Here is a 16140-nt window from a genome sequence, read left to right as displayed (position 1 = left end):
TGAGTTATATCACCAAGAACATTGTATTTCATTGTTCCAGTATTGGTAATGATTAGTTAGATCACTTAATTAAGATGGTGCTCTCCACTGTAAATATTTGTTTTTATCTTTGTAGTTAGTAGGTAATCTCTGGGGTGGTTATTTGCATGCTCTTCATTTTTCACATCTTGTCCAGATATCACCTTCTAAAGTTTATTCTGATCAGATGCCAGCACAGAGCAACACTTAACAAGCATTAGCTGCTATTATTATTAAGGTACCATTTCCCAACCATAAATCCTTATAGTATCTAGTTTATATGTACCATATACACTTTAATGATACATATCTCATATTGTGTTGTGGTTATAAAGATGTGTTTTTCTTTTCTAGATTTTGAGGTACTGACTGCAGATACCGCATCTTATAAATCTTTGTGTCTTCCATAGCACTTAACTAGCATTTTGCATATAGTAGGCACTCAGTAATTATTTTTTGTAGGAAGAAAAAATTGGCAAGAAAATCCCCAAAGCTTTTTTTTCTTTAGACATTTTAAATTTCTCTGTCTTGAGTACTGATTAAATTTAATGTCAATTATACTTTCTCTTGTAGGTAAATGAGAAAATGGGACAGATTATACAGTATGATAAATTTTATATACATGAAGTACAAGAATTGATAGACATAAGGAATGATTATATCAACTGGGTCCAACAGCAGGCCTATGGAATGGTAGGTTTCCTGTGCAATTTGTGATTTTATTTTTATGTATATGTATCTAATAAAAATGAAAAAATTTTTATTTTCCATGATGTTCCCTCTTCTCCAGTGTTGAAAATACTGTCATTCTTCATAGTGGAACCCCTGAAAATGCATTATTGTTTTGAAACTGGTGCTTCAAGACTACCAAAGAAGGCTGGGTGCGGTGGCTCATGCCTGTAATCTTAGCACTTTGGGAGCCTGAGGCAGGTAGATTGCCTGAGCTTAGGATTTTAAGACCAGCCTGGGCAACATGACAAAACTCCATCTCTACTGAAAATACAAAAAGTTAGCTGAGCATGGTGGCACGCGCCTGTAATCCCAGCTACTTAGGTGGCTGAGGCATGAGAATCACTTGAACCTGGGAGGTAGAGGTTGCAGTGAGCCAATTATGAGTTTAGTTTTATTTCAGATTTTTTATATAAATGTAGGTGCATACATCTTTTTATGCAGCTAAGTCTTTAATAACTAGACACTATCCCATTAAAATAGTATCATAGTCTTATAAAACTTGAATTAGGTACATAAAATTTTAATGCAGAAATGGGTAAGCAGCTAGATACAAAATACTTATGTTTAATACTCTTATTTGCTAGCTATTTTAGTATACTTGAGTCCCACTTTTCTGCACAGAGGTAATTTAATATGTGTTCAGCAGTTATGTAATAACTTTCATTGCTTGCTAGGCATCAGCTGTAAGCTCCTTGTGGATGGGTACTCTTGTTAACCAGCACCTCTGACAGTGTCTAGAATATGTCTAGTAAGGACTAAAAAAGTACAGTAGTTTTTGAATGGCAGTCTGGTTAGTACATACTGTTTTTAGGATACTCCCACCTCCCGGAATCAGGTTGCTTCTAGACATCTTTTCCTTCCCTCGTGTACTTGGGTCTGGACTGGGGGAGACTCATTGATTTTTCTCCTGAATTACCTTGAGGCTGGATCAGGTTTATAGCCATTCTATAGATTTAGGTCTACTCACTTGCTATTCAACAATGAGAATCTGTTATGTAACAGGCACTGATTTAGGTATTAGAAATACAGTGGTGAACCAGACAGATCAGAGCCTTGTTTCTCGTGGAATTTGTAATCTAGTTGGCAAGATGGACAATAGTCAAACAAAGCAAATAATACCAGCTAATAATATGTAGTATTAAAATTGAGGCGACTTAGTAAAGATAGGTTTCAGAAAAGACTTGTCTAATGAAGTATGAGTTTTAATCTGAATGACAAGGAGCAGCCCTTTAAGATCAGAGCAGAAAGAATTTCAAGAACAATGAACATTTAGTAAAAGCCTTAGGTAAAAACAAGATTGACAAGATTGAAAGGTCAAAAAAAGTCAGCATGGTGCAGTGGCTCAGGCCTGTAATCCCAGCACTTTGGGAGACCAAGGCTGGCAGATCACGAGATAAGGAGTTCGAGACCAGCCTGGCCAACATAGTGAAACCCCATCTCCACTAAAAATGCAAAAAATTAGCCAGGGATGGTGGCAGGTGCCTGTAATCCCAACTTCTCGGGAGGCTGAGGCAGGAGAATCTCTTGAACCCAGGAGGCGGAGGTTGCAGTAAGCCAAGATCGTGCCATTGCACTCCAGTCCGGGTGACAGTGCAAGACTCCATCTCAAAAAAGAAAAGAAAAGAAAAAAGCCAGCATGGCTTATGGGAGTGAGGAGGGAACAGAGAAATGGGCAGGGGCCAAATCAGAGAGAGTTTCATAAATTAGGGTTAGGAATGTGGATTTTATCTAAAGTATTACGATAAACAGGGGAAACTTAGTCTGATCTTTTTGAGTAATCACTTTGTTGGTTGTATACGGAATGGGACAGAAATGAAAGAGGGAGACCTTATCTACTAATCTACTAAAATATCTACTATATTTTAGTAGATTAGGGGAAAGGAAATTATAGGTTTGACTAGGATGGTAGTGTAGATAGGAGAAGAAAATGTACTTGGAATACATCTTGGAGATAAAAGAGAATCTTGGAGACAAAAGGAAGATAAAAATTACTGATGGATTGGATATGAGATGAGGAAAGTAGAGAAATCCACAAAGATTAAAAAGCAGGTGTGGTAGAGCGAAAAGTAGGAGAGGGAAACCAAAATTTAAAAATGAAAGAGAGACTGTGTTGAATGCTGCAGAGGAGGATGATAAAACCATAGAACTTGACAGTGAATTGGTTACATGAGGGTAATCTGTAACCTTGATAATACCATTCTAGGGTTGGGGTGTTATAAAGAGAAATTTAGAGGTGAGGAAGCCATAACAAAGTATAGGCAATACTTTGAAGAGGTTCTGCATTGAAGAGGAGCAAAAAAAAAAAAAAAAATGAAGTGGTAGCTGGAATCAAGGGATAATTTTTTAAGAAAGAAAATAATTGACTTCAGCAGAGTTTTGAATAAATACTTTCTCTTTCCTTCATCCCTGACCTAGGTTAAGCTTCTCAAACTCTTTCTTCAGAGAACCTGTGAAGGCAGGAGAAATAACCTATCTCTTAAGGATTTAACCTTCCCTCAGCAAGACTTGAATGGAGGCTAATTTTCGATCTTTAAATGCAAATTTTGCATTATGAGCATAATAGATATTTATTGCAATATAAAAGAGATCTAATTTATTTGCCATTGAGGAAAATTTATTCTTCAGGAAATGAACTTTGTTCGTACCAAGACTTTGCCTATATACCCTCACACACCAACTAGGGTACCCTAGGTCTTTTAGCAGTATTTTTGAAAGGATGCAGAACATTTGGAGGGATATGTAGACCCCAGAGGAACAATTTCTTTTTTTTGTTTGTTTGTTTTTTTGAGACGGAGTTTCGCTCTTGTTACCCAGGCTGGAGTGCAATGGCGTGATCTCAGCTCACCGCAACCTCCGCCTCCTGGGTTCAGGCAATTCTCCTGCCTCAGCCTCCTGAGTAGCTGGGATTACAGGCACGCGCCACCGTGCCCAGCTAATTTTTTGTATTTTTTTTTTTTTAGTAGAAACGAGGTTTCATCATGTTGACCAGGATGGTCTTGATCTCTTGACCTCATGATCCACCCGCCTCGGCCTCCCAGAGTGTTGGGATTACAGGCGTGAGCCACCGCAGCCAGCAGAAGAACAATTTCTTAAGAAGCCCAGTGTTCACTTACATATCATATAAATATATACACACATTAAACTAGTTCTAAACTCTAAACTAGTGCTTAGCTCTTTAAAGAACTCTAAGACCACAACAAATTTATAATTATAAATAACATTACAGGCCGGGCACGGTGGCTCATGCCTGTGATCCCAGCACTTTGGGAGGCCGGGACCGGTGGATCACAAGGTCAGGAGTTCAAAACCAGCCTGGCCAAGATGGTGTACCCCTATCTCTAAAAAAATACCAAAAAAATTAGCCAGGCGCAGTGGTGTGTGCCTGTAATCCCAGCTACTCAGAAGGCTGAGGCAGGATCGCTTGAACCAGGGGGACGGAGGCTGCACTGAGCTGAGATCACGCCACCACACTCCAGCCTGGGCGACAGAGTGAGACTCTGTTTCAAAAAATAAGTAAATAACATTACAGTCTGGGCACAGTGGCACATATCTGTAATCCTAGCACTTTGGGAGGCTGAGGCGGGCAGATCATCTGAGGTCAGGAGTTGTAGATCAGCCTGGCCTATAAGGTGAAACCCCATCTCTACTAAAAATACAAAAATTAGCTGAATGTGATGGTAGGCACCTGTAATCCCAGCTACTTGGAAGGCTAAGGCAGGAGAATGGCTTCAACCTGGGGGCTAGAGGTTGCATTAAACTGAGATTGGGCCATTGCACTCCAGCCTGGGCGACAGAGTGAGACTCCGTCTCAATAAATAAATAAATAAATAAATAAATAAATAAATAAATAAATTTACAAATTGGAAAATTAATTTATTATGGAGAATGTTGTGATGATTAGGAATTCTGGCTCACAACATAAATATGTATCATGAGGAAGCAAAGTAACTTATATAAGAGTGTCTGATCTAGTCATTTCTGTCCTTGGGAAAATTACTTAATTTCTCTGAGATTTCATTTTCTTTTCTGTAAATTAGGATATTAGTACCTGCCTTAAATGTTTTGAGAAGATTAATTTATATGATCCCTGTGAAGGACTTAAGGGTAATTTCTGGCACATAGTTAAGTCTTTATAAAATGGTGATTATTGTTGCTGGCTACCTTGACACAGGCTACAGATTTGTCAGTAGCTTTTGTTCTGACATGTCTAATAACTCTGTTCTCTTGCTGCCTTTCTCTATGTGCACTATAATGAAACATTTGCTTTTAGAATGAGTTGTGATATTCATTTGGTCTTCACTTATGAAGCACATCATTTAAGTATAAGGTCCTAGGCAATTACAGAGATCCTGTTTGGTACCAGTTTGGTTATATTTAGAACCATTGTAGGCCTTGAAGATCCATGGCAATACTGGGATTATAAATGGGTTATCCTAATTTTGGATTTTTAAATCAGCCTTTAAATTATTGGCATAAGACCCAAACTTTAAAATGTTTAAAGCGACCTTTCAATTATTGGCATAAAACCCTAAATTTAAAATTTTCCTGTTGCACTCATACACCCCCTAAGAATGTATCCCCTGGGATCTGCCAGCCCAGTTTGAGAAACATTGTCGTAGAGAGTCATATTTGCCTGGATCACAGTGAACTGTATCAGATGTTCTGTTATTTATAATTTATATTTAGTAGCTTTACCTTATTCTAAACACTGCAAGAAAATTTTCTCTCTATGCCATAATCTTTTGGGTTTTCTTTTCTTTACCTTTCTTTCCCAGTCAAGGATTTAAGAATCCATCAGGTATACACTTCCCTGATCCCTAAACTTTAATAACTAATTCCCTGAAATTCTTGGCTTTCCTTGTAATATCATTTTATACTGCTAAAACATCTAACTTTTCACCTCATTCCCTTCCATTCTCCATCCTGTTTTACCTCATTCCCCTTATGTGTTTTTGTGAAGTCTGCTTGATTCTCTTACTCTTGCTAGTTACTATATAATCTTCTGTGTTTTTTTTCCATGACATTGATCTCAGTGAATACAATTTTTTCATGTGGATTCCTTTGCTTTTTATCTCTTCTTTTTCGCCTCTACTATGATCTCTCGGCAAAATAAAAGAGCATGTGTGTTTTTCCTCTCTCTTTTTTAATCTTCTGCTATGTAATGATTTTCTCCACTTTCTAGGTACTATCCTCAGTTTCCTTATCCTCCTTTAACTTTGCTTTTAAATTGTTTGTAAAAATACCTTATTGGTTACTACCAAACTCTTTGCTCTTTTTTGCTTCCCTTCCTAATACTTTGAGTTATTGTTCATGCATATCCTCATACATACCTAGTAAAAATTGACTAATTCACAGTAAGGTATAGAAAGGTCTATACTGGGTCTGTCTTGTTTGAATTACAATGAGATTCAAGTGAAACTTTTTTTTTTTAATGCATATGCATTTTTTTTAAAACCGTGTATACCTATTTGAGATGTATGTCAGATACAAGTAAGTACTAAGAAAGCTACTATGGTAAATTGGTGAACAAACATTTTACAGTCTTTGATATTCTATATAAGTAATAAATCTTATTTCATATTAATTATTCTGTATGTATAAATTACCACCATATTTGTTCTACTGTGTTAAGTTGTATATTACTGTGGGCAGGTGCTGAGCTACCAACATGATGTGTTCCTCAGCAAAATAGGAAGATAGGCAAGTATAACAGCTGGGTAGACCAGTTTTGGGAAGTTATACCAGTATCTAACTTTCCTGGGTTAGATTTCTTTCTCATTTAATAAAACAAAGAAGTTGACTGAAGTAATTGGTGCTTTCTCACAGCTCAGAAAAGTTCATCCTTGTTTTTTAAAGCTCCCTAGTCATTTTTAGTGGCATTAATATTTTGTAGGGATCTAGTAATAAGTAATAAGATTCTTAGACTGATCATAATATCATTTTTTTCCTTATGTATTAGATTACCAAATTATGTTTGTGTATTTTTTTATATTCTTTATGTTTTAGAAATGTCTTTTTATTTCTCTTTTACCGAATAAGACCCTTCATATTTATTTGAATAACTTCAGTAACTTTGGTATTCTTTCTTTGGGATAGTAACTGCTCAGAGAAATCCCATGTTATGCCCTTAAATCAAGATGACACCAGCAGTGCCAAGGTGCTGCATCTATTTTATCTTTAAAAACTTGAACCATCAATAAAGGGCGAATGAAAGTAAAAAAAGAAAAAGAACTGGAACCATCATTAACCATTTGTGTTAAAAGCAGCCTTAGTAAAGTCATAAAACCCCGACTTTTGAACGTTCCTTTAGTCCTTTGTCACTCCAGCTTCTAGGGCATTGAGTAACTAAAATTAGACATGCCCTGGCTGCACATGGTGGTTCAAGCCTGTAATCCCAGCACTTTGGGAAGTCAAGACAGGCAGATCATTTGAGCTCAGAAGTTCGAGACTAGCTTGGGCAACATGGTGAAATGCCGTCTCTACAAAAAAAACACAAAAATTAGCCAGGCATGGTGGCACACCTGTGGTCCCAGCTTCTTGGGAGACTGAGGTGGGTGGATCACTTGAGCCCGCGAGGTGAAGGTTGCAGTGAGCTGAGATCGTGCCAGTGCACTCCAGCCTAGACAACAGAGAGAGACCCTGTCTCAAAAACAACAAAAAGGCATGCCTTAACCCAAGTTTCAGGGTTCCCACTCTAAAAACAGCTAACAGTTAGTGCTTGAGTTTATGGATTTGGAGCCACTAGTATCTCTCACATTGAGTGGTACGCTGAATTTTTAGCAGTGGACCTTTAGTTGACTTAAGACGTTTTTGTTATCCTGCCCACCCCCGCCCCTGCACCCCTTTTGTCCTTTTTTAAAATTTCCATTGGAAATACTACTATGATGCATTAAATTTGAGCCACCTTGCAACTCTAATATTTCCCAGAAGAATTTCTTTTTGCTTAGCATCTACTCTTTTAAAATGTTTGAGCCTTTGTCTACAATTCTTAATCCTTAAATTGAAATTTGTAATAATTATCTTAATCTGGTTTTCCCTTTGATGCCTCTCTCTCCTAGAAAAATGATTTTATCTAATGTCTAATCATCCCTCTGTTTCTCACTTTTTTACATGTCCTATTATTTTTCATATTCTTGCCAGTTCACATCTTTCTCCCCAAATTTTTAGTGTAACTGAATCATACTCTGCTTAGTATGGGGTTAGTGACACTATAAATTCTAACATTATCTTATTGACTTCCCCAGTGGATAATGATATGCATAGCATCTATATCTATTTACATGTAATAGTAAAAAAGATAATGCATACATACTAATATTTCATTACTTAGCTAAGGATAAAATTCATCTCCCATACTATGAACTCCCTTGGTATGTAGTATAGTTATCAAGCAGGCCATAGATAAATTTTTATAGGCTTTTTTTTTTTAAGTTATTTAAACTTTCTTAGTAGTAATACCACTTTTTAAATGTCCACAAGAAGAATATTGGTGATGTGAAGACTGTGCATGTGTGAGTACAGGGGTATATTGGAAGTCTCTGTACCTTCCTTTTAATTTGCCGTGAACGTAAAGCTGCTTTAAAATAATAAAGTTCTTTTTTCAAAAACGTCTCACAAGGTATACTATAAAAGGGTTTCAAATGTTCTTTTATGTTGCCTTCTAGCTAAACTGAGTGTAATCTAAAAGGCTTTTTTGCAGAACAGTCTCTAAGACTTTCATCTTGCTTACACTGCCAGTAGGAGCACTTACGTAGTAGTAACTTGGTACTCGGAATTTTTTTAAAGAAACTCTTGTCAATAATATTATTCCTCTGAATAGGATGTTTTGCTTATGCTTACACTGCTTTGGCTTTACTTAACACAGTATAGTGAGAGAACCCAAAGTCTTTGCTAATATCTTAAATCCTCCAATAATACCCCAGTGACATGTGGGAACTTAGTCAACTGCAAAGTTAAAGAGAACATTCCACACAAGACTGCCTTCACCTCTGATACCAATTGTGAGTTTGGGGAGGGTCCCCCAAACTACTCTCAAGTTTGATAATTTGCTACAAGGCCTCCCTGAACTCACTGAAAATTGTTACACTGATGATTAGAGTTTATTACAGGGAAAGGATAATGGGTTAAAATCAGCCAACAGTCCATTTGGCTCTCTGAGCAGCACCATGACATTTGGCAAGAACAAGCACCTTATGGAAGGTGACAAATAAGGAGCCAAGAAGTGGTTGTCTACTTTCTAAAAATAATTGGTATGGTATGAAAGCACCTGCTATGTGTAGTATAAGAAATACTGGAGAAACACTAGTCACCAGGACTCAAGGAACCAAAATTATATCTGATGGCCTCAAGGGTTGTGTGTGTTTGAAGTGAACCTTTCTGATCTGCAGAATGATGAAATTGTATTTTAAAAATTCAAGCAGACTACTGAGGATGTTCAGGGCCAAAACTACCTAACTTCCACAGTGTGGATCTTACCCATGACAAAATGAGTTCCGTGGCCGAAAACTGATAGGTCATGAAAGAAGTTCATGTTAATGTCAAGACCACTGATGGTTATTTGCTTCGACTGTTCTGTGTTGGTTTTACTAAGAAATGCCAACAGTCAGATACAGAAGACCTCTTACTCTCAGCACCAACAGGTCCGCCAAATCCTGAAGAAGGTGATGAAAATCATGATCCAAGAGGTTCAGACAAGTGACTTGAAAGAAGTGGTCAATAAATTGATTCCTGACAACATTGGAAAAGATAAAGAAAAGGCTTGCCAGTCTATTTATCCTCTCCATGCTTGTCCTTGTTAGAAAAGTAAAAATGCTGAAGACGCCCAAGTTTGAATTGGGAAAACCAGGGAGCTTCATGGCGAAGGTAGTAGTTCTAGAAAGGCTACTGGGGTTGTGACAGGTGCTAAAGTTATATGAGCAGATGGATGTGGCGTACAAATCCAAGGATCTGTTTAAAATGTCGGCTTTTAATAGTGACAAATAAAAGGTTCCATCTGTGGAAAAAAAAAATCAGTCAAAAGAAGCAGCACATAGGACAGAGTCTGGAAAAGATACCAGAGGCAGAGCTTCTGTTGTCCTTTCCTTGTAGAGTCATGGATGAATTACTTTCCTGGCATAGATGTGTGACAGTACAGAGCATTTCCAGCCAAGGAAGCGCACCAAAACCCTGGTGCCCAGAGTTTTTACTGGGGTTCAATCACATCCTGCTCATGTGGTGACCTCTAGTTCTCAGCTCTTCTGGAGGCAGAACTGACAGCACATGGCCCAAGCCACTATCATAAACCACATTGTCTGGTGGCTAAAGCCCCAGGCGAACAAAGACACTCCTGTCAGGCATGATATTCCACAGGTCTATAGGTCACCTCCCAGTAACCTAGGGCAATGCCCTGTCTTCTGGGGTAAAATTAGTTCTTTACAACACAAGACCCCATCCACAAATTTAGTAACATATTTCTGAAGATTCTGGTGCTTTACACAAGTCTGCTCTGAGCATATGTGGAAGGTTCGTACATTTCTGTTAGTAAGTTTTCATTATAATTTCCATGATTACTTCCTTAATTAATATGTCTTTCTTTTCTCATTTCTTTTTGCTTGTCAAGCCTTTCTCTCTCTCCTGTACTTTCTGTCTTAAATTAATTCAGTTTTAAAGAATATTTAATGTAAGATACCTTATGTTTTACTGTTTTTTTTCTGTCAAAAACAATTTATGGCTTATTTTTTCTTCTTGTCCATATAGCATTTTAATCTACTAAACACTGTCAAACATTTTGCTGAGATTTTAAAAGTCTTAAAGTCTGAGAAATGCTTTTTCCATTTTTGGGTAGAGAAACAGCCATGAAATTATTTTTTTAAGATGAAGCCAGGCATAGGATTAGTTTTCTTTTTATGCCTAAATTCTGCAAATGGGGGTGCTTAATTGCTGAAAGCAAATTTCATTACATTCAAGCCTCAATAATTTTATGATCACAAGGTACCTGAAACAAAGATCTTACATTTATAGTTATATATAAGATACATGTGTCGGGGGTGGTATTTTATTGTAGATGTATTTTCTACCTCATTACTTCAATATTCTGCTGTAGCAAAATATATGAAATGCTACCTTGAATAGAAATAGTTAAATTTGGACACTAACATTGCTCTTTCCTCGTTATTGTTATATTCTGCACTGCTGTCTTAGGATGTCAACCATGGATTAACTGAGGTAAGTTTGGTGTAATAAAGCTCATGTTCAGAGTAAGATATATTCCATTTTCTCCTAAGTAATTGAAGAGCCAAAGATTTTGTTTTTTGGTGTGGTTAAAAAATGTAAATTAATAAATATATGTGTCTTTTTAAAAATTGAGTCTGTAGAGATTATCTTGTATAACATTTCAGAAGTTTTCTGAAGAAAATGAAATTCTGTTAACATTACATCTATATGATGCCTTTCAACAATATTTGCTTCAGAATAGTCTCTGCCCTCCTTAAATCTTCAAATATAAAATGTAATGTATCCTCACAATATAAAAAAGCAAACTTTTATTTTAAAATTTAGCAAATGCCTACTTAATGTGGCTGAAAACATTTTATATCAGAGAAGTAAAATGAACTTCATTTTTAAAATTTATTGATACTCAAAATGGTCACAAAGTTAAACTTCTGGTATGAATATCTTTCTCACTTCTAACACATAAAAGTTCTAGCGCTTTGGTTTAAGTAATCAACAACCCTAGACTACCCTTTTAACACTTGGGAACCTTAAAATAGTTTCTTTATCTGTTACAGATTTTGGTTTTGCTTTGATATGCTTTTTGTTTGTTGGTAGGTATGTTTTTCCCAGCACTTGAACCAGTGAAACATTTTGAGTTGGCTTTAAATTATGAGTCTAATATTGTTTGCTTCTTCATTGTCAAATAGAAGTAGCACAAAATTATGAAAACAGAGTTTTGAAGCCAAAGGGTGCTTTAGAGTTATCTAAATCTTTTTGAATTTCAGAGAAGTAAAATTAGTTTTTATGATCATTAGCTAGGCAGTGCCAAAATATAGGATGGAGGTAAACCTTGTCACATGAAAAACACTGAAGAGTGAATGTTGAGAATGGAATAAAAGACCATTTAGGGAGAGTACGATCAGGACTACAAATATTTAAACTACATACACTTCCCGGCAGGGGCGAAACAAAGACTAAATTATGCATTGTGATATATAGAAATGCAGATTCAGGCCGGCAAGGTGGCTCATACCTGTAATCCCAGCACTTTGGGAGGCCAAGGCAGGCAGATCACTAGGTCAGGAGTGCGAGACCAGCCTGGCCAACATAGTGAAATCCCATCTCTACTAAAAATACAAAAAATTAGCCGGGCATGGCGGCAGGTACCTGTAATCTCAGCTACTCGGGAGGCTAAGGCAGGAGAGTCTCTTGAAAGCCAGAGGGGGAGGTTGCAGTGAGCCTAGATTGAACCATTGCCCTCCAGCCCAGGCAACAGTGTGAGACTTCGTATTAAAAAAAAAAAAAAAAGGCAGATTCAGACTGAAGAATTATGTAATCACTAAGAAGTGGATTGTTTTATGGTGTATTAATTCATTGGAAGTCTTACAACAGGGACTCTGAGTCAGGGCAGGCACAAAGATACTGTCTTGTTGAGTCGATGGTAGAAGTAGGTCCTCTTCCAACTACAAGAATGTGTGACTGGCAATTAATAACTCTTTATATTTTACTGCATGGTTAAAATACTAAGCAGTCAATCACTGTGTTACCTGCTAGGATAAGTAATTGTCTGTAAAGTGTCTAATGTCTGATAATTATAATAATAGATCAGTTTTCCTAACTTTAAAGGCTAACATAATAAAAATGGTACTTATTTTTGTATATTAAGTAAATGAACAGATTGTTGGACTCATAATAATTTTGACACCCTAATGACATTATACTAATAAATATCTGTTAAATGAAGGAATAGACAGATTACTTATCAGTAGCCTCAATTGTTGCTGTTGCCCTAACATGTAAAAACTGGTTATAGTATTTAACTTAGGAGCCCCTGATTTTAGAACAAATTTGTAACCTCATTCACTGAGACTTGCAATTAATATATGGTAAGCAAAAGATACTTGCAGTATATGATTGTATGGGCTCTCAGGTATACAGTTGCCCCCTAAAATTGCAAATTGGGTTTATTCCAATGCTTCATTTAATTTTTAATAATTCTGTAAGCAGCATGTTTTATTTTTAATTCCTGAACCACATGAGTGAATAAACAAAGAATGTAGTCAACTTTATAAGAAATGACAGCATCCACAATAAGCATATCACAAATCAACTTGTACTAATAAGTTAATTTTTTATTTCCAGTTGGCAGATATCCCTGTTACAATCTGCACATATCCATTTGTATTTGATGCCCAAGCAAAAACTACTCTGTTACAGACAGATGCAGTCTTACAGATGCAGGTAAAACATTGTATAATACTAATCTAATTTGAGTTGCTTTTTAAAAAAAATTGTTTCTTTCATGTTTTTAGGCAATAAATATTTGAAATTTTTCTAGGATGAGTAATGAAGGTACACAAAGTACCTTGGGTGGCTATATGTCCCCATTTTATATACTTAGTAAGAGATGGAAGTCACTAGAAGTGAGATGATGTTAAAAGTAGGAAGCATTTGATCTCTTGTTAGGAAGAGGATATGAAATTTCCTTGAAGAAAGTTTTAATAATAAGGTATTAAATATTTTCCTGGGGTTGGTCACCATTATCTCCTATTTCTCTTTCATCTCCCCTTCCTACCACCCTTCCACATCCATTTTATCTTGAGCATTCTTTGTTTTATAATGAGGATTTTTAAAACTACTTCATGTTATGACTTTAAAGGGTTACAGTAAGTTTGCTTTATAATTTGATCTTGTAAATAAAAAAGATTTTGAGCTGCTTCCTCTAGTATAGAATATCTGACTATATGAACTAAGAATTATGGAAAGGATGAAAAAGAGCTTGAATGTTTGATTATCTAAATATATTTTTTAAAATTGAAAACCTTCAAATCTTATTAACCCTTTTTATTCTGTTCAAATAAATGCATTTGGTATTCTAAATATTTTTGTAGGATTCTATACTAACAGCTAGTAAACCAGTTATTTGGAGGTCTTTGTTAAAACAGTAAGTTAATAACTTGGTGATTTTAACATGGGATATTCCATTTTAGAACAAGAACTCTGGAAGAACCATAAGAAAAGAACAAAAGTTTTAAATGATAAAAGGCAAATGCTTGGTTTGTGAGCACATATGATGACCAGTTAATTAAGTGAATTTGTGTAATACTTCCTTAGCCAGATTGTTTCTTATTCTCTTAGTTTTTTATTTTTGAGACAGAGTTTTGCTCTTGTCACCCAGCCTGTAGTGGAATGGCACAGTCTCAGCTTACTGCAACTTCTGCCTCCTGGGTTCAAGTGATTCTCTTGCCTCAGCCTCCTGAGTAGCTGGAATTACAGGTGCCCACCACCATGCCCTGCTAATTTTTGTGTTTTTAGTAGAGACAGGGTTTCACCATGTTGGCCAGGCTGGTCTCGAACTCCTGACCTCAAGTGATCTGTCCTCATTGGCCTCCCAAAGTGCTGGGATTACAGGCGTGAGCCACCGCACCTGGCCTATTCCTTATACTCTTTAAAGGTTTGTTTTTCTCTCTTCTTTACCCTACCCTCCAGCGAATGTTTTTTAGGAAAACCAGTGCTCAGATTTATCAGTGTTATTATAGTTCTATACTTGGTTACTTTAATGGTGTTATGGGTTATACGTTAATATAAAAACATTCAAAAGCGTACTCTTTTATGCTCAGTTTATTTAGTTTGTATGCCATACTGGATACTGTGTTAGGTGCTTGGTTAATTAAGTAGTATAGGAATTATAGAATACCTATAACTAATTGGTAGAGGTTAGCTTGTTTCAGTCACAGTAGCTTTATTGTAGCATTGCTGTTAAAATGTTAATCTTTTGTTTTCTAGATGGCTATTGATCAGGCCCACAGACAGAACGTCTCCTCTCTTTTTCTCCCAGTGATTGAATCTGTGAATCCCTGCTTAATTCTAGTGGTGCGTAGAGAAAATATTGTAGGAGATGCAATGGAAGTCCTTAGGAAAACAAAGAACATAGATTACAAAAAGCCACTCAAGGTAATTTGACATTTTCTGTTGTTTAATTGGGACTTTTATTCAGAAGCCATGTTTAAAGTTTTCCTATTTGTTTTTAGTCAATCTTTGAAACTTAATAAATAAAATTATGTATATATATATTTAAACTGTTAATTATTGAATATTTATTAGTAATAAATAACATGTTATAGGGTCTCCAGAATGTACTTTCATTTCTTTACAGACTATTCGGTGTTTGCATTGTGCTATTTTAGGTTATATTTGTTGGAGAAGATGCTGTGGATGCAGGAGGGGTACGCAAAGAATTTTTCTTGCTCATCATGAGGGAATTATTGGATCCTAAATATGGCATGTTTAGGTATTATGAAGATTCCAGGCTCATTTGGTTTTCTGATAAGGTAAAATGTCCAACTGTCTAAATTACTTCTGTGTATATACCTACGTATTTATACCTGTATGTATCAAGTTAATTCAGTAAATAAGGAGTTATTACTGGATTCCTAACATATAAAATCTGCTTTATTACAGTTTGAAAAATTATAAACTTTGTACTTGGAGTTGTCAAAACACATTTGATGCTTACCACACATTTTAAATTAACAAAATAAATTAAGAGATGGTCAGCCAGAAAATAATGTTAACTATTTCTTCTGCTAATTTCAATTTGGGGATTGAATAATAATCACCAGATTAACTTTTCTTCTGTGAAAAATTAATTTATCATTATGAATCATTGATTTCTCTACCTTGTCATTTAGGGCAGGTCAGCAAACTATAGTCCGTTAATGAAATTATTCCCACCATGTGTTTTTATAAAGTCACACCCACTCATTTACCTATTGTCCAGGGCTACTTTCACACTACAATAGCAGAGGCAGAGTTTGAGTAATTACAACAGAGACTCTATGTGCAGGAAACCCCAAAATATTTGCCATCTGGCCCTTTACAGAAAGTTTGTTGACTCGATTCAGAGATCATAAGTGAAACAGATGGATCAGTTTAGTAGAACTCCTGACTTGAAAGAAATTTAAATAGAATATCTATTGGTTATAAAAACCTTGATGTAATATTTAATCATTTTGCTTGGAGGTTGGCTGTCTTACTTGATGTTAGCAGTCATTCGTGCTCAGTGCCTAGACTCATTAATTCATTAGGAGTTGCAAAATGGTGTGTTCCTCTAATATTTCTTTTTTTTTTTTTTTTTTTTTTGAGACAGAGTCTCGCTCTTGTTACCCAGGCTGGAGTGCAATGGCGCGATTTCGGCTC

The 16140-nt window shown here is 36.1% G+C and overlaps 1 protein-coding gene across 3 annotated transcripts in view; it reads left to right on the top strand.

The window, feature by feature from the left end:
* The window catches only part of HERC4 (HECT and RLD domain containing E3 ubiquitin protein ligase 4), a 150474-nt gene that overhangs the window by 101517 nt on the left and 32817 nt on the right, over positions 1-16140 (top strand). For 2 of the 3 annotated variants that reach the window (XM_012451400.3, XM_064374175.1), the window contains 5 exons: positions 592-711; positions 10930-10953; positions 13084-13182; positions 14728-14895; positions 15129-15272. In XM_012451400.3, the coding sequence (XP_012306823.2) occupies positions 592-711; positions 10930-10953; positions 13084-13182; positions 14728-14895; positions 15129-15272 (555 nt within the window). The remainder of the gene's footprint in view (positions 1-591; positions 712-10929; positions 10954-13083; positions 13183-14727; positions 14896-15128; positions 15273-16140) is intronic. The other variant, XM_012451401.2, reaches the window with a different exon arrangement.

This window comes from Aotus nancymaae, unplaced genomic scaffold (genome assembly GCF_030222135.1).
Source record: "Aotus nancymaae isolate 86718 unplaced genomic scaffold, 86718_ANA_hifiasm-v0.15.2.pri h1tg000010l, whole genome shotgun sequence".
Taxonomy (NCBI): domain Eukaryota; kingdom Metazoa; phylum Chordata; class Mammalia; order Primates; family Aotidae; genus Aotus; species Aotus nancymaae.
The sequence above is the reverse complement of the archived record's forward strand: the minus strand, read 5'-3'. Positions and strand labels throughout refer to the sequence as shown.